The sequence below is a fragment of the Eutrigla gurnardus genome (assembly GCF_963514095.1).
Source record: "Eutrigla gurnardus genome assembly, chromosome: 13".
In the NCBI taxonomy this organism is placed as follows: domain Eukaryota; kingdom Metazoa; phylum Chordata; class Actinopteri; order Perciformes; family Triglidae; genus Eutrigla; species Eutrigla gurnardus.
Genome location: NC_139936.1, coordinates 23340880 through 23358346, shown reverse-complemented (window position 1 = coordinate 23358346; position 17467 = coordinate 23340880). Strand labels below are relative to the sequence as shown.

The following is a 17467-nucleotide window of genomic DNA, read 5'->3' as shown; positions in this document are numbered from 1 at the left end:
TTTTTATTCCAGATCAATGTGTGTATGTAGATCTCTTGAATTTGTTTGCGCTTTTAAAAGACTTTCTTTAAAAAGGTCACAAACCGTTTCACCATCAGGACACACAAAGCTCCCAGAGGGACAAGCATGAGGAGGAAAATCAAGCAAGAACAACCGCGTCTCACAAAAAATAGACTTGCATTTTTGAGGTACTCTATAGTTTGTTGGAAATAGTCAAGAGTTATTGTTTTCTGACAGCCTGGAGTCTCGTTGTGTAAGCTGGAATGTAAATATGATAGCCGTGACCAATAGCTAAACATGTGTGCTCGGAGGAGGGGGCTGTTTGTCAAACGATGGCCTTGTGCAGAAAGCCTGTTTCCGCTCTGAAGCAGATGAATTGCTGAATTTTCCGGGCAGACCTGCCTGGACACTTCCTCACTTGGTCGCGGCCCTTGTGATCGCTAGAACATCGGTGCTCACTGTGGATCTATTGTGGTGTCCACTTTCTCACACTTGGCACAGCCAAACGAGGCCCTATGCCATTAAAAATGTTCCCATAAAAGACGTGAATGGCTTCGTGTTAAAGACTTAAGAACGCGTGGGTAAATCATATTCTTGTTGAGTGGTGTTTTTCCAAGCTCTGCCCGTTTCTTTTTCTTGGAAGGAGATAGTTTGTGGGTCCGAGGCTGCTGCCTGAGAGAGGATGTGTTATTCATCCAGTGCCGGGGCCTGATGTGTAATCTCGCTGGAACACAGAGTGGCCTTTCACATGGACTTCCCCTGTGCTCTGAAGCTGTTTGGCCTGCAGTAGTCTCTTCCTCAGGCAGTCGATCCAGCCCTCTGCCTCTCTGCCGGCCCAGTGTGTTTTGTTTGAGTCCTTTGTCACGGCCTCTGTGGATGTCATCCTGTCAGCCCGCGAGTCTCTGCAGGTCTCTCCAGGGTGACTCGGCTTCATCCTCCCACGGCTTCGGGAATCCTCTCTTTCCTGTTTTCAACCCGACCGGCTTTGTAGCCTCTTCTTAACATCCCACATTGCTTGACACGTCTGCTTTGTTTGTATTACTGCTGTTGGAAATATCCTGCATCTGCCACATAGTGTGTCTGCCGACGATAATGATGGTCGCTGCTGGTGAGTCAGGGGTTGCTGACTGTAATTACAAGATACAGAGCCTGTTGACCCTCATCTCCAGGGTGTCCTAAAAAGTCTGGAATCACAGGGATGATGAGCACGACGTATATTGCTGTCTTGTTTCTGGCTCAGCGTGGTGGAACACATGTGGGTTTCTAGTCCCAGTTTCTGCCCACTTCCGGAACAACCACGCTGCTTTTCTGAGCTTTGACACCTTTTTGATGAGTCGACTCACAAAGTGAATGTTACACCAGGTTACGGCAGCACCTTCCACATTCTCTCTCATCCTGAACGCTGTGCAATAATAATAAGCAGAGCACGTGTGTCGCCCCTGCAGTTGCCGGGCTTATCCCCTCGCCTGGCACGAACCCTCGGTGGCTGGCGCCGGCTGCGTGGTAGATTTGTGTTGGTCACAGGTTTATGAAGGTTAAAGGAGGATTTGATATAAAGACAAATGGAACTAAAAGGCAGCACACTGCTTCCTGTTTTTATTTTCAACTGACAATACGGGGGCGTCAGCTGTTGTCAGACATGTATATCATTTTTCAATCTGAGAATAATTTTATTTTTTTGATTTATGGGACAGGGGATGGACAAAATAACAACTTTCATTTTAACATGATTCCGTCGTGGTGGGATTAACACCCTGATAGCTCCATTATCTCACTCTCAGTGGCTTGTACATGTATTTAGGGTCATGGAGCATGTAAACATAATATCAGAAATGATGACGGTATTAACAATGAATTTGACTATGTTCCTAAATAGCGTTTCCATTGACATGGTATTAGAATACCAACAGAAAATGATGCTTCAGTTTGCTGTGTTTCCCAGGATGTTTCTCTGTGTACACGGCACGGCGTAACAATTTAATCAAACCCCATGTGACTATTGTCCTGTGTTTCTCACAGAGGCTCCCTACAATGAGACCCCTCTGTCATTTGGCTTCGAACTGGAGCACTCAGAGGAGCACCAGCCTGGCCTCGACCCTCTCTCCTTCACCGGATCCCCGTCCTCCTCGCCGCGACTCCGCTCTAAGAGCCGGAGCAGCCACGACACCCAGTCCTCCGGCTCTCTGGAGTCCACGCTGTCGGTAATGTTACTGGGTCAACTCCCACAGCTCGCAGCGCTGCTCTCTCCTATATCTTTCTCTGGCTGCTCTGCTCTTGTTCCCTCGCTACTGCCATGTCCTTCACTGTCCTCTCTCCACGCACCACCCAACACTTATAGCAGCTGTGGCTTCTCATTGTGTGATGAGAAGATGTTGTTACGGTGCCTTGGATTGCTTCTCACACTCTCTGGGTGTAAAAGTACCAAATCCATCCCAATATTCTTCCTCAAAACAAAAGCAGATCTTTACTTAAAGCCAGGTTCTGACTAGTGAAGCCAAGGCTGAAGTGCCTTAAATGTGCATTATCTCTGCTGGCCACCAGGGGCACGACTCCTGGTTGCAAAAAGAAGTCAGATTGCATGGAAGTCATGAGACTTCATGAGATTGCATGAGAAAATGACTTCTCACTTGATTTATTACCTCAATAAACACTGTAAACATGAGTTTATCTCAATCTCTAGTCTTCTTTAATCCAGCATGATGTTCATTTAGTGGTTCATGGTCCATTTAGAGTCAAATAGATCATAAAGCAGGTTAACAGGTTTACAGGTTTTTAAGTTGATTTCAGGTCAGTAATGTACTTATTTTAAATAAATAGCACCAAAGTCATAAACGACCGGCCCTCTATGTCCCATGCCAGCCTTAGTGCTCAGTGTTGTCACTGAGATATGTCATCATTTCCTATAAACCCCCTTCTTCCTGTTGCAAAGGAGATATTGCTTCCACTTATTCTGCTCTCGTCACTGCATAAAGGTGTTGTGCCATCAAACGTTCCACTAGCTCTCTGAGAAAGTCTGACAGAGGCCAGTAACGTAACATGTAAATGTTGCCAGTCTCCATAGCAGCTGTTTTCAGGTGAGAAGTAGGGTCATTTTCTCATAAACTTACATGGAATACTTGCAACCAGAGGAGTCGCCCCCTGATGGCCAGTGGAGAGAATGCAGGTTTAAAGAACTTCAGCTTTGGCTTTTTCAGAACCGGAGGTTGCTGCCTGTGAAGTATCCATTAGAAAACTACAGAAGAAGTGCCCTTTAGCCAGGCATCCATAAGCCAACACTGACATACACAGCTGACTACCCAGCTCTCAGACGGGAGCACTTTTCAGTATCAAACAGGGCTCACAAACACACAGTACATGTTCAGCAAACATACTGTGGGTGAACAGATGTTTAAAAGCTCCTCTCCCCCTCTGCTCTGTCCCTGTCCTATCTGCGGTATTCTTATCCTCTGATGTGTACACTTGGTGATCTTCAAAGCCTAAATCATGATGGAGGGTGGTGGGGCTTAGACAGCATGCAGCTCTTTTGTCTTTTTTAAAATCTAGCTAATATAATGGCCGAACTTGATACAGTTCCTCCCAGTGCTCCAGTGAGCTTCTTCCTGACACGATAGCCCGCACCAGGAAGACTGATGGCTTTGACCTGTTTGGAATAACAACTCCTAGACCAGAAACACATTTGTCTTCTTTAAGATGCTAGGAGTCTCTGGGGCAGGCCTCTTGGAATGTAAAACGCCCACAGAGTTTAATCAAATGTGGTCTGTCCCTAATCCCAAAACAACCCTATCCCCAGCCAGGGGGTTGCAGAGGTGTGTGGGCAGTGTATTAAAGACCATTTACCTTTATTAGATTTTTCTCATCAGTCTTCTCTTCGTGTTTGACAATGTTTTTTTTCTCTCCGCCATGTTTGTGTCAGGTGGAGTTGGATCAGGAGAAGGGCCTGGAGATGAGAAAGTGGGTTCTGTCAGGAATCCTGGCAAGCGAGGAGACCTATCTCAGCCACCTGGAGGCCCTGCTGATAGTATGTACCCCACACACACACACACACACACACACACACATACACTCTTTGAAACCCTGTCTAGAGATGCTGTGATGTTACTGAGTGAGTATTTGAAGCCATCTAACATCCGATACAAGAAATAACACGTTCTTCTTCTTGCGGATGAAAAGATAAATTCATAGGTGATTAAATAACACACCCTGCTCCACTCAATTCAATACACTAAGGCTACAAGATCACTTGTTGTACTGGAATACTTGTGTCTGGTGTTGGTCTGGTAAGACATGGCGTATGTTAACGCTGTTTATACCCTTGTTGTGTTTGTTGAAAAATCATCTTTACACAAAGACACTTTCATAAAAACGATCAATAATGAATAAAAACAGTTTCCTAACTATGGAGTGATTATTTAACCAGCCCATGAAGCCTCTGAGGGCAGCAGCCACAACTTCCCAACCGATGCTGACCATACAACAGATAGAGACCATCTTCTTCAAAGTGCCGGAGCTTCACGAGATCCACAAGGACTTCTTTGACGCTCTGCTGCCCCGGGTCCAGGACTGGGGCCACCAGCAATGTGTGGGCGACCTGTTCCAGAAACTGGTACGTCCATGATATTTATGTTCATTTAGAAAATAATGGCCTCCTGTCATGAATGAGAGTTTAAAGCAGCAGTAAACGATTACATCAGAGAGCAGTGGGATACAAAGTATCTGATGTGCTGATGTGGTGAAAAGCTGCGATAATTGTTTGACGTGCACACACACACACACACACACACACACACACACACACACACACACACACACACACACACACACACACGGCCGTTTAACTGCAGTTATGAGCGTGTGGTCACCACACAGAGTTAAGTACAGTTTGCCGATCAAATAAGCTGATTTAAACCCTCCTTTGGATCAAATAACATGAAAGCTCGCAGCATCAAATTGTATGCTGGCTTCTCATCAAACAGACCACTATTTGTCAAGTCAGTAACTTTCAGAAACTAATTATAGCGCTCCTTAAATGTCATGCCATGATCATTAATGATGGTTTAAAGAGGGGAGACTTTCAGGGGGGAAAGGTGGGAGTCTTTGGCTGTTAGTAATGCTCAGTGGATGTTACAGTGCACATGTGAGCAGACTGCCTGGAGTCATCCCCCGGCCAGATAAAAGCCTTGCTTCACCACATTACAGGCAGTAAAGGAGAACAAAACGCTTTATAGGAGGTCGCTGAATAAGAGCTACCTCCGTGTTCTCTGTTGGCTGAAAAAGAGGGAAAAACACGCAGACATGCATGGATTTATATTAGACCCATGAGCCAACATTGAATCACACTCAGTTGCATCAATCCCTCCTTTAGTGCTGTTGTGCCGACTCATGCCCGAGCGCAGAGAACTGTGTCACTGCAAGTACCCAGTGGCAATCCCAGACTAGTGAAGTCTACTTCTCTGTTAGGGATGAATCTAATCAGCGCTCTACTTGTGCCCCGTAGGCGAGCCAACTTGGAGTGTACCGGGCCTTTGTTGATAACTATAAGGTTGCTGTGGAGACGGCTGACAAGTGCTGCCAGGCAAACGCTCAGTTTGCAGAGATATCTGAGGTATGTAATCACGCTACGCGCAGCAGGACCGCGGCGGGGCAAGTATTTGATGTTGCACAGCTGCCCGAGACAAGTGATGAAAGGGCAGCTTTCAACAGCCCCCCCCCTCACAGTGTAAAAGCCACGCAGCGCTTTGCAGCGGTGTTGATTGTTTTAATTGTGCTGTGGGTCAGTGATTTAATGAGGGTATTTTTCCTCTCACCATTCCTTCTGGTGTTATCTTCCTGCCAGAATCTCAAGGTCAAAAGCACAAAGGACTGTAAAGACCAATCGGCTAAAAATTCACTAGAAAGTGAGTACTGAGTGGAGAGAATGGCCAGCCTCCACATGAATCAATATTGCTATAAGTAGTTGATCTGTGACTAGGCTGCTGAACTGACTCTGCCTCCTCCACAGCTCTTCTCTACAAACCTGTGGACAGAGTGACGCGCAGCACGCTCGTTCTGCATGTAAGTCCATCCGCCAGACACAAATCTGGAGCAGCATGTTGTCTGCATGAAGAGAGTGTTGGGGATTTAATTTGTCATCATTTTCTTTCTATTCCAGGACCTCCTGAAGCACACGCCCTCCAGCCACCCAGACTACACGCTGCTGCAGGACGCCCTGCGCATCTCTCAGAACTTCCTGTCCAGTATAAATGAAGAGATCACCCCGCGTAGACAGTCCATGACGGTTAAGAAGGGAGAGGTCAGTGTTCAAAATCACTCAGTAGAGTACTGTAGAGCCCTATCTGGGCTGTCACACAACTACAACCTGTCACATCAACGGTGGCTGGTGGCCCATCCACGATACATATAGAAAGATGTTTTTTTAACTTAAATATTGTAAGTTAATTTGCTGTAATATGTTCCCCCTGTGAGCAGCGATGTCACATATTGCCTCCGGTGTGGAGGCAATATGTGTAAATTAATAAATAAATATATAGTACTCTGGCCGTTTGTGTTGTGATGCTCGGCTCACATTAAATAGATCACTTTCATAGATTTTTCTCAATCACTCTGCCCTCTCTACTCTCGCCTGTCCATCATTCTTGCTTCAGGGCAATGCATGATGGTATATAACGCTCGCTCGGTGACCATCGGTTGTACGCTACTTTTCAAGATGAATTATGGGATACTTTGAGTCCACTAGGGTATAATAATTCTCACTAAACATTGGGACAGCACTACAGACGCACTCACTATACAGTGACTCAGAAACGTTTACCAGGATCATCTTAGCTCACTGTGTTAGCACGCTAACATTAGAAGCAAACGCAAGGTACAGCTGAGACTTTGATGCTGCTGAAAATGTAACGTCAACCCATCCAATAGTATGTGCAAGAGGCAAAGTCAGAGAATCACCAAAGTCATTACAAATGATTCTGAGGGTTAGATAAAGGTCTAACCCAATGGTTGTTGAGCTATTTCAGCCTTGACCGGAGGGCTGGACCAACGGACACACTGACTGATCGACTGACATCCAGAGAGCCTTGTGTAGTGGAGCTGTAATGTAGAAATTGGGCTACATGTTATGAGATAATCGTTCTGGATTGACAGAAAACTTGACTTAAGGTTGACATTTTGGCCCCAAAAACAAGTACTTGAACACTTTCACGCATTTATTTTTTTTCAGTGAAAGAGCAGCATGTTAGAGTTCAGGATCATATCCACCCTGTCATGTCTTGTCCGTTGACAGTTAAAAGCTCTAAGAACAAGGTGTCGGGAAGCTGCAATAAAAGCAGAGTGTGAGTCAGGCCGTTGCTGACTCATCTCAGCCTGTCTGCTTTAGGAGTGAAGGAAGTCGAGCGTAGAGGAAGCTCGTGACAAAGCGGTGCAAACACTGGAGGCGAGGGGGCGAGGGGTCTCCGTGTCCCAGACCAGGAAAACCTGTCGATTACTCCCATCCTTCCCTGCAACTCTGCTTCCCAGATGTGACCTGCAGCGCTGCTTATCAACCCAAATGTCTAACCAGCCTTCTGCACTGGGTGTGTACGACGTGCCCGTGCTTCCTTAACCCCCCCCCCAGACAGAGTGCACCTCAGGGCTCTGATTCAGATGACCCGACTGAGAACTTCCTCTGTTTTTTCTTTTTCATTTCTGGAAACTGGCCCCGCCCACCTTGGGTGGGATATTTATCAAAGACATTTCTTGGGAACATTGTTGTGTACACAGTCTAGGAAGTCTGAAGTCCCACAAGGAGATTGACTGACTGATAACAAGCCGGCGCATGACAGTTCACTCATCACTTTGAAATACGAGTTATTGTACGTCATGAGCTCTCCACTAAATTTACACCCATTGTTGATGTTTTGCGTCGTGGCCGCCTGTAATTACCATGACCGTTTAAACCCACCGGTTTGTTTTGCTCGGCCTCTTGTACATGCCTCGCTGCCCGACGTCTCATTGCAGCGCACAATAAAAACACAAGCAGGCTCCAGTGCCCGGAGGGCGTGAGCACTGTCCCAGCTCTTGTTTTTCCATCGGATTATTGACTGTTGATGGTCATGCAAGTGTCACAACATTATAAGCGGATGTCAATCGCTTTTTAAAACCAGGACAGTGCTGAACAGTTTAGCCAGCAGGCGTGTGACCGGCCAGCATTCAACCGGCGTGTGCAGAGAACAGAATAGGAGAAGCACGCTGCAGTGATTTCCTAGTTTTTGTCGAGTTGTGGCTGGTGTGTGATGGCTGGTGTGTGATGGCAAAGTCTCACATGGGCGTCACTGTCCACGGCCTCAGCACAGAGGTCAAAAGGCAGAGGGGGAATTTAGATGCACGTCATCACATGACTCTAACGCCAGGCTGGACGGATCAACAAGGATTAGAGGACACAAATATTCATTATTGTGAAAAGGGGCAACCAAGCATTGTTAAATGATTGATAACACAAAAAGTGAGAGAGTGCAGCCACGCTCTGGAAGGTTGTACTAAGGCACTGAGGGGGTTTGGGCTCAGGGATTGATTTACTCTTTCACTTGCTTTGTTTTCTTCCACTATGAGGTTTGGTAGCATTCATCCACCACAGCCTGTACAATAATCACAAGCATGTAAGCATCAGCATAATTGTGAACCCCAAATTAAAGCAGTTTAAACTGAGCATCCATATATAACCTAAATTAGATACTGCACTCACAGCAGCTCTTAGCTTTGCAGCTATTTGCTTTAAGAAAATAACGGTTGAAAGCAACTTAATTCTCGCTCACAGTTAAAACCTCTGAAAATGTTGATTATGGAGGATGTATTTGAGACAAACTGGTTATCTAATAGGAGTGTGATTTCTTATTTCCTGTTGGCAGAACCGCCAGCTGCTGAGGGATCGCTTCATGGTGGAGCTCGTGGAAGGTTCCAGGAAACTCCGTCACGTCTTCCTCTTCACCGACCTGCTGCTCTGCACCAAGCTGAAGAAACAGGCTGCCGGGTGAGTCTGGGTCGGCGTCCATATCGAGGAAATGCAGGCGTGTGACCTGAAGGATCCTCTGGTTCAAATGCCCTAGTGGGGAATGAGGGTCACTCTGGCCAGACAGACAGAAAGTTGTTAAAGTGCAGTCTTTGCTAGAAATAGAACGGTTTCATTATGACCAGCCAGCGGCTGCAGGGGGAGAAAAAGGTTCCACTTTCTCTATCAGTCTGTTCGGTGTGTTTCCAAGTGTACTGTCGGTTTCACACTGCATATAAAACATATTCAACATGAAAATGAGGAAGAAACACTGGTCATTATACACACATCTGGTGCTCCAACAGAAAGGGGCAACAGTATGACTGTAAGTGGTACATCCCACTGGCGGACCTGACCTTCCAGACCCTGGAGGACTGTGAGTCCACCCCCATCCCTCTGGTCCAGGATGAGGAGATCGACGCCTTGAAGATCAAAATCTCCCAGCTCAAGAATGAGATACAAAGAGAGAAGGTAAGAACAACCAGATAATATACACAGAACCCAAAACACAAGAAAACCATATTAGTTTTAGTTATTAGCGGTTTAAAGGAACTACGCTGTGGAAACAGCAGAACAATGACAGCTTTGTACCAAAGTCCGAAGGCAACACTAAAATACCATGAGGAACTTGGTGATTAGCATGTGTGACTCGAACAAATGTTTACCCTGGTGCTGTTAATCTGTAGAGAACCACCAAAGGCCCCAAGGTGATCGAGCGACTCAGGAAGAAGCTGTCAGAACAAGAGTCTCTACTGCTTCTCATGTCCCCCAACATGGCGTTCAGAGTGGCCAACCGAAACGGCAAGGTGAGTCAGGGGTCCTGTCCAAGGATTCAGACATGAGATCCATGCAAAATATCAGCACTGCCGTCCACGAATCAAGTCCTTAACGTGGCTTCTGCTGCCCTCTGCTGTTAACAAGCTTGACATTACAGCATGAGAGTGCAATAATGTCCACTACATCATCCTTTTGTGCCTTTCAGGGTTTCACGTTTCTCATCTCTTCCGACTATGAGCGTGCCGAGTGGAGGGAGATCGTTCGCGAGCAGCAGAAGAAGTGTGAGTTCAGCCGGGACTTTCTATAAAAGAGCCAGCATTCTCATAAAAGCTGTAACGTCACGCCGGTGCATCTCCCTTGACTTTGCCCTGCAGGCTTTAAAAGCTCCTCCCTGACCTCTCTGGAGCTGCAGATGCTCACAAACTCGTGTGTGAAACTCCAGACGGTCCACACGATTCCGATGACCATGAATAAGGAAGGTGAGGTTCACAGGGCATTGTACTTTTGAATATTTATTGAATATTTTTTGTAAGCACGTAATCTGATCGCTCCCCTCCTCAGATGATGAATCTCCCGGTTTGTACGGCTTCCTCAATGTCATCGTCCACTCCGCGTCGGGCCTGAAACACAGCTTAAGTAAGCGCTCCTGTTTTTTGACTAGGAATCATCTCACTGATCATTCTAGAGGTTGCATGCGGAGTATCATCATCCTCCGTGTCATCTGCCCCCCCCCTCTCTGCGGCTGTCAGCTGGGTGGACAGCTGCATTGGAACGAGTGGGATTAGTCAGGAACACTGTGTACAAGCCGCCTCAAATATGTCTCATATCACTGCCTGCTCAAACTCCACCTTGTGCTCTCTGTCACTGAAAGTAGTCCGCGGCATGTTTCAACATGTGGGGATTCCACTCCTCTTTGCCAGCGTGCGCTGAGACGGTGAAGTGTAATGACAGCGGGGAGGGAGGTGTGCCAGCAGGCCTCATACAGATCGATGAGCATCTTCATTCTGATTCAAGCGTTCCAACTACTTCTGCTTGTGCCCACTAGACCTCTACTGCTCTTTGGAGGTGGACTCATTCGGCTACTTCGTCAACAAAGCCAAAACGCGTGTGTACAGAGACTCTACGGAGCCCAACTGGAACGAGGTGAGAGTCCAAAGTCAGAAAGTGAATGCGTGAGACTCGCCTTTAGTATCCACTGTGTCTCTGAGACAGGCACTGAAGTGATTCCCCAAGACATAACTGTATGGAATGAAAGCGGTGCAGTTAAAAAAGGCCACGGATGCTCAGAAAAGCTGTCGAGTGGATAAAACAACACTGCTGTGCACTGGCCTGAAACATACAGTAACATGTCTTTGTTCTGTGTCCATGCAAGGAGTTTGAGATCGAGCTGGAGGGCTCTCAAACTGTGAGGCTGCTCTGCTATGAGAAGTGCTGCAACAAAAGCAAGCAGAGCAGAGAGGACGGAGAGATGACGGATAAGATCATGGCCAAAGGACAAATAAAGGTATGGATACATGAGGGCAGACCTGGGAGCAAACACTTGTTTTTGGCTTGTGTGAGGAGCAGATGGTTTTACTACACCAATGTAAGCCAGTTTCAGATATCAATAACTTATTACCGATTGAATTATGGAAAACTACATAATGCTTAGATGCATACATACAGTATGTGTTGCTGTATTAGCTTTATATTTAATACTTATACGTGCGTTTCCCTAAATGTGGAACTATTTGTTCCGTGCCAGTCACATAATAGTAAAGTTTCTGGCTTTCTGGCACAACGTACTAAACATTCACATTCTACACATCATACTGTAGTCCTTAGGGAACCAGCAAAAAAATCCATATTTACAGACTCAGCATGACCCCAAATCCATACAGTTCCACTGACATTTATAGGAAAAGCAATCGTTGCCTATGTGGAGTGAACTCGCTGCCTGTATTGATTCCACTCCTCCACTCGGGTAACTTATTTGCAATGCTGAGCTCATGAGCTTTTTGGTGAGACTCTGGGCTGTTGAAAAAGAAGTGAGCCATTAGGTTGCCAGAGGGTTACTGCAGCTTGACCCCTGATAGGGTGTTGTGACAGAGGGGGGATTAGTCCTCGGGTTGACCAAATGTAGCCGTTGGCGTGGCTCCAGAGTATGACAGGGGGAGACAAAGCTCTCTTTGATCGGCCATTGCAGGGATTTCCCTGATGGACAGGTGGGTCACAACACTGTTTAGCCTCAGTCGGATACCTGCCATGTTATTCAGGAGCCAACGGCCTGCAGGGAGGACACCTGTCAGGCATTTAAGTCACTTTCAGAAGCTGTGGTGTCATGTTGACTTTCCTCTGGCTTTGTTGATGCTTACATCAATGGGATGGACACCAAACTGACCTTATGGTGTGATGGATGACGATGTGAGACAACAAATTAGTATGTTCATTGAAGTTCGAGGGTGTAATCCCATGCACACACTCCAATATCAATATATATATACACAATATGATAAAGTTATGACTTACAATAGACAGTAATAAGACAATAATAAATGCAATTAAAAGTAATAGAAAGTTAACAGTTCACAAGAGGGTTAAATCACAGATTGGAATACTAAATAATGCTTTAGATGTGAGGAGGATGAGCCTGATGTCGGGTCACTACTAGCACTAGTCAGTCATTGGCCCAGAGGATCCCATTTAGGCTACCTGAGACGTTATATTACCAGCCAGCACTCTTAACAGCGGCGGGCGTGAGCACGTCGGTAATGAGGGTAGGAGGGGATTCACAGGAGTTAATCCCCCAAATCCATCTGAGAATTACAACAACACACAGGCAAGCGTGGTCAGCAGGCTGCATGGCTTTGTTCCTTGTTCCAACTCCCGGTGGAAGGGAAGCGTTTGGAGTGTAACGATGCCGGGACGTGAAGATGACAGAAAGTTTCGTAGAGATTGAACATCAAAGAAGAACATCCAGATTCTTCAAGGCAACGTGATCGGCGGCTGGTTGTTGAGGGAAGAAGGTCCAGCCGCTCTTCTTCGTGACGCGGTTCAGAGAATATTGCCGGGTCCTTTTGTTAGTCGTTAGTCAGTGCCGGTAACAGTTTAGGGTTGAGGGGCTCATGCAGAGAGAATGAGTGAGAGTAATCCTAATGAGGAGGACAGTGTGGGTCTAGAGGAAGAGGAAGAGACCGCTCCAAGGGAATCCCCCGTCACAGGGGCCCGTCTGTGGGACCGGGTCCGCAGCCGTCTGATCAGACCGAAGGTAATGCAGATAAACATATCGGGGAGCTGTGGACACACCGATGCTGTTGTACAGGATGCCATGGCAACCCGTTTAAGGACAAACTTGGTTTTCCTTCCCAATCACAGTTGAACACTGTGTTGTATTTATTTCATATTGATATTTGTTGGCATATATCCCTTTTTGAGTTTTAGAAACCAGCATTGTCCTGACTGTGATTCTTGTTCCCTGTTTCTGATTAAAAGGCATTGTGTAAGGAAATAGATTTTCACTGAACAAAGGATTATCTGAATGAGATTTGATGGTTTCTTGGTTGAAAGAACATCTGCCACCTTGGACAGGCTCAGTGCTGAGCAGCCGGACATAATGCTATCGCGTTACTCATGCCTGATCACTGTAAATACAGGCTGTCACTTTGGTATTAGTCAGATAGCTAAAATAGATCACTGACACTACCTGGACATATGCAGTTCATTATGCAAGGCTGAGTATCGTCATTGAGCAGGTATGACCTGCCACAATATCTCCTGGTTTATAATTCAGAAGACAATCTGGAGTGAATTAAACATGAATTGAAACTTGATGTAGAAATCCTTCTTTTGTTTGTTTATTTTTTAGCTGGATCCTCAGACGTTGCAAAATAAAGACTGGCAGAGGACAGTTATCGCCACGAATGGGGTGAGTGTTTGAACAACCCAGAGAAACGTGTTGCATCTGCACATCAGACCAGGTCTAGCTTTTACACTGGGCACATTTGAACTAGATTACCACGCTTTTCCTTCACTTTAATCTTAACTTTACCCTTAACCTCCAAATTGGAAGCTGTGAAGCAGCCAATTTAAGTGCTGATGATTGTAACTGACATCACATTTACTGACCTGTCTGTACTTGTGCTGGTGTTACATCATGTTTTACCTCGTTAATAGCCACAGTGATACATGTGCTAGCGTAGCAGACGTAGCTGTCAGAAATAACCGGCTTCTCTACTCACTTCAGATTGAGGTGAAGCTTTCGATGAAGTTCACCAGCAGAGAGTTCAGTTTGAAGCGGATGCCTTCACGGAAACAGTCCGGCGTCTTCGGAGTGAAGATCAACGTAGTCACTAAGTGAGTTGTGTGTGTGTGTGTGTGTGTGCGTGTGTGTGTGTGTGCGTGTGTGTGTGTGTGTGTGTGTGTGTGTGTGTGTGTCATCCCCATATCCCCCATTCCCATATTTAATATTTTATGCAACTCAATGAGTCAACGTATATGTACTCATTTTTATAATATATTTTGTTCATTTAATTTTTGTCAGAATTTAGATTTCTCAATGAATAAAAATGAAACTACTGTGGGCAAACCATGTGGTCTTTTGAGTTGGTACTAACAATACACCAACAATAGTACAGGCTACACTCATTTCAACCATGACAGCATCCATACTGTATGAAGTGTTTCTGTGGCTAAGCCTCCCTCTGTGTCCTCACCAGGCGAGAGCGCTCCAAGGTTCCCCTCATTGTGAGACAGTGTGTGGAGGAGATCGAGCGACGGGGGATGGACGAGGTGGGAATCTACAGAGTGTCGGGCGTGGCCACTGACATCCAGGCACTGAAGGCTGCCTTTGATTCAAGTGAGTGACGTCTTAGCACAACTGTAATGAAGAAATACTTTGCGTGTCGACAAACCTAAAGCTGTTGTCTGATCTGCCCCCCAGACAACAGAGACGTGTCTGTCATGATGAGGGAGATGGACGTAAACGCCATTGCTGGAACACTGAAGCTGTATTTCCGCGAGCTGCCGGAGCCGCTTTTCACTGATGAGTTGTACCCCAACTTTGCCGGAGGCATCGGTCAGTCAGCGCTCCGTTATGTTGCCGGTCAGGAGGGGCATGGATGTACAGTATTTCTAGTTGTGCAACCAAGGACATTATTTTTGTGTTCTTTTGCCTTGCAGCTCTCTCCGACTGCGTGGCCAAGGAGAGCTGCATGCTCAACCTGCTGCTGTCTCTACCGGAGCCCAATCTGATGACCTTCCACTTCCTGCTCGACCACCTTCAAAGGTAAAAGACCTCACAATGAACACGTTAATTGAGCTGTGTATCAGGTGTACGTCAGTGTGAGGAGAAGTGAGACAAATGTGTTGCACTAGAGTCAATGAGGAATATGGCCCGAATTCTCCCTTTAATTATTATCTCAGTAAACATTGTAAACATGAGTTTATGGTCTCAATCTCTAGATTCAGGTCTTCTTCAATCCAGCATGATGTTCATTTAGTACATGATGGTCCATTAAGCTCCTAAAATGACTTTACTACTCTCTGTTTGGACACAACTGACAAAAGGTGGAATAATCACATAATACAATAACAAACAGCAAGTGACTTAGTCTGATATGACCAGGAGATTATGGTAGCTAATGTTAGCCAATGTTAACAAGCAAACTCGGGTTGACTTCTTTTTGGTTTGTTCTCACAGGGTGGCTGAAAACGAGAGCAGCAACAAGATGTCTCTGCACAATCTGGCCACAGTTTTTGGCCCGACTTTGCTGCGGCCCTCTGAAAAAGACAGCAAAATCTCAAACAGCTCACAGCCCATCTCCATGAACGACAGCTGGTCTCTAGAGGTCATGGCTCAGGTAAAGCTCGTATTGGGATATTGATAAGTGACACAGTGACATTTGGACCGCAGGTCTGATCACCTTGTCTGTGTCCGTAGGTGCAAGTTCTTCTCTACTTCCTTCAGCTGGAAAACATCCCAACACCCGACAGCAAACGTCAAAGCCTTCTCTTCTCTACTGAAGTATAACAGGAACATCATGCACTTGTCTAATAAAGTCCTGTTTGGAGGCAGACTGCTGAATGAGATGGAGCTGCTGAGCAGCCACGGCTGGCTGCTTTACTCTGAGGATGCTGAATCTGGCCACTAGGGGGAACCAACAACACATCTTAAACTGGAAACAGCCACCATGACCAAAGCCATCTCTTTTGGAGATGTGATAAAGAGTTTATTTACAGGCCTGTTGTTTCAGTAAAAGACCACCGTGTATGACATATGGACAAAAAAATATCATTCCCTTTTTAATTTAAAAATGTCAAAGCATTAATTACTGTACTTTAAAATGTCCCACTTACCCGCTGTCACTGTGCACATTAGCTCCATATTCACAGAGGGGGATTTCTGCTGAAGTTGGATGTTTTAAGATTTATTTCTGTGAATGGATGATGGATGAGTGGTTGGATGAATGGATCGAAATCGTTCATGTCTATGTTTGTTGTTTTAATTTTTCCAGAAATGTTTGACTTGGTTGAAAGTTCACCTGTGCCACTGCTTCCCTGCTGATGACTAATAGAACATTTCAGTTACCCAAATGTTTACACTCTTCATTTTGTACAGAACTTAAAAGTATGAGACTGAAAACTGTAGTTAACACACAGCAACATGCAGGCATGTTGACCAAACCATTTAAAGTGTCTGCTATACAATTTGTATAGTGACCTTATTCAGTTCATAGGCTCTCTTGCTGGTGTCCGAATCAAATTTAATGTAGATATGAGTGCTTTGTTTGTGTGGAAGTGGTACAGAGAAGTGAGAGGCAAATCATTACAGGAGAAGGCCTGATCCTGTATCATTTTAATTTCACAGTTGTCTTTTGTCCGTATTTCCTATGTTTTGTGTCCACATTGTTTATTTTTCTTATTTGATTTATTCTGTTGAAGTTGATGTTTATTTGTCTCTTCCTGCATTCCTTCTCTGTAGTCTCGTGTTTAGGACAACATCACACTGCTGTAGAAATGAGAGCCTGGAGATAATCTCAAATACCAAATGTTCCCTGTAGGACCCTTCAAGCACAGTGATTCACTCATATCCAGGTCTCCTGGCATATTCATAGGTTTATCATCCACATACCTAGTATTACTTAGTGGAAATCTACTGTGTTCTTGCATTAATATACTTTTTTTTTTTTCTTTTTTTTTTTTACAAATCACTACAAGTACTCAAACACTTGTTAGCACAAACTATAACCCTTAAGGTGTGTGATTTATGTAAAATAAGCAATAACCCTTAGTGATTCTTGGGAGGAGACTAGTGGGTCTTGTGGGTCTGATTTATGTAAATAAAAACTGGCAACATTATTCTTGCAACGTGTCATTTCTTTCGTATAAAATCACACAGACTAAATGTGTAAAAATCTCAGTAAAAACAATGAATTTGTGCACATAACTTAATAGTCGTAATATGAATTAAAGTAGTGAGATGTATTAGTGATATTTTAAATAATATATCTAAACCTCAGAAGGGATAATCGGCAGCTCGGGATGATAGTGCCCATTAACTCCTCTGATTGGAAGTGTAGTAGAGTGGTTGGTGAGGAGCGCTGTTGGCTTTTGGCTCATCGCCTGGACTAAATCGGAAACAATAATAAACGACCTCTTGCATATTCCGACATCCTGGAGGCCCTGAAGTGTCTC

General features: G+C 45.3%; 1 protein-coding gene across 1 annotated transcript in view; it reads left to right on the top strand.

Moving 5' to 3' along the window:
* LOC311022707 (breakpoint cluster region protein) overlaps positions 1 to 17125 on the top strand; it is a 28433-nt gene extending 11308 nt beyond the window's left edge. Inside the window, exons 2-23 of the mRNA XM_084024219.1 lie at positions 2020 to 2201; positions 3914 to 4018; positions 4418 to 4603; positions 5495 to 5602; positions 5834 to 5894; positions 5999 to 6051; positions 6149 to 6289; positions 8880 to 9001; positions 9325 to 9490; positions 9706 to 9825; positions 10002 to 10077; positions 10171 to 10275; positions 10358 to 10432; positions 10842 to 10939; positions 11169 to 11300; positions 13641 to 13700; positions 14019 to 14128; positions 14491 to 14630; positions 14715 to 14849; positions 14954 to 15059; positions 15474 to 15633; positions 15714 to 17125. Coding sequence (XP_083880345.1) covers positions 2020 to 2201; positions 3914 to 4018; positions 4418 to 4603; positions 5495 to 5602; positions 5834 to 5894; positions 5999 to 6051; positions 6149 to 6289; positions 8880 to 9001; positions 9325 to 9490; positions 9706 to 9825; positions 10002 to 10077; positions 10171 to 10275; positions 10358 to 10432; positions 10842 to 10939; positions 11169 to 11300; positions 13641 to 13700; positions 14019 to 14128; positions 14491 to 14630; positions 14715 to 14849; positions 14954 to 15059; positions 15474 to 15633; positions 15714 to 15803 — 2531 coding nt within the window. The 3' untranslated portion in view covers positions 15804 to 17125. The remainder of the gene's footprint in view (positions 1 to 2019; positions 2202 to 3913; positions 4019 to 4417; positions 4604 to 5494; positions 5603 to 5833; positions 5895 to 5998; positions 6052 to 6148; positions 6290 to 8879; positions 9002 to 9324; positions 9491 to 9705; positions 9826 to 10001; positions 10078 to 10170; positions 10276 to 10357; positions 10433 to 10841; positions 10940 to 11168; positions 11301 to 13640; positions 13701 to 14018; positions 14129 to 14490; positions 14631 to 14714; positions 14850 to 14953; positions 15060 to 15473; positions 15634 to 15713) is intronic.
* Positions 17126 to 17467: the final 342 nt, after the last annotated feature.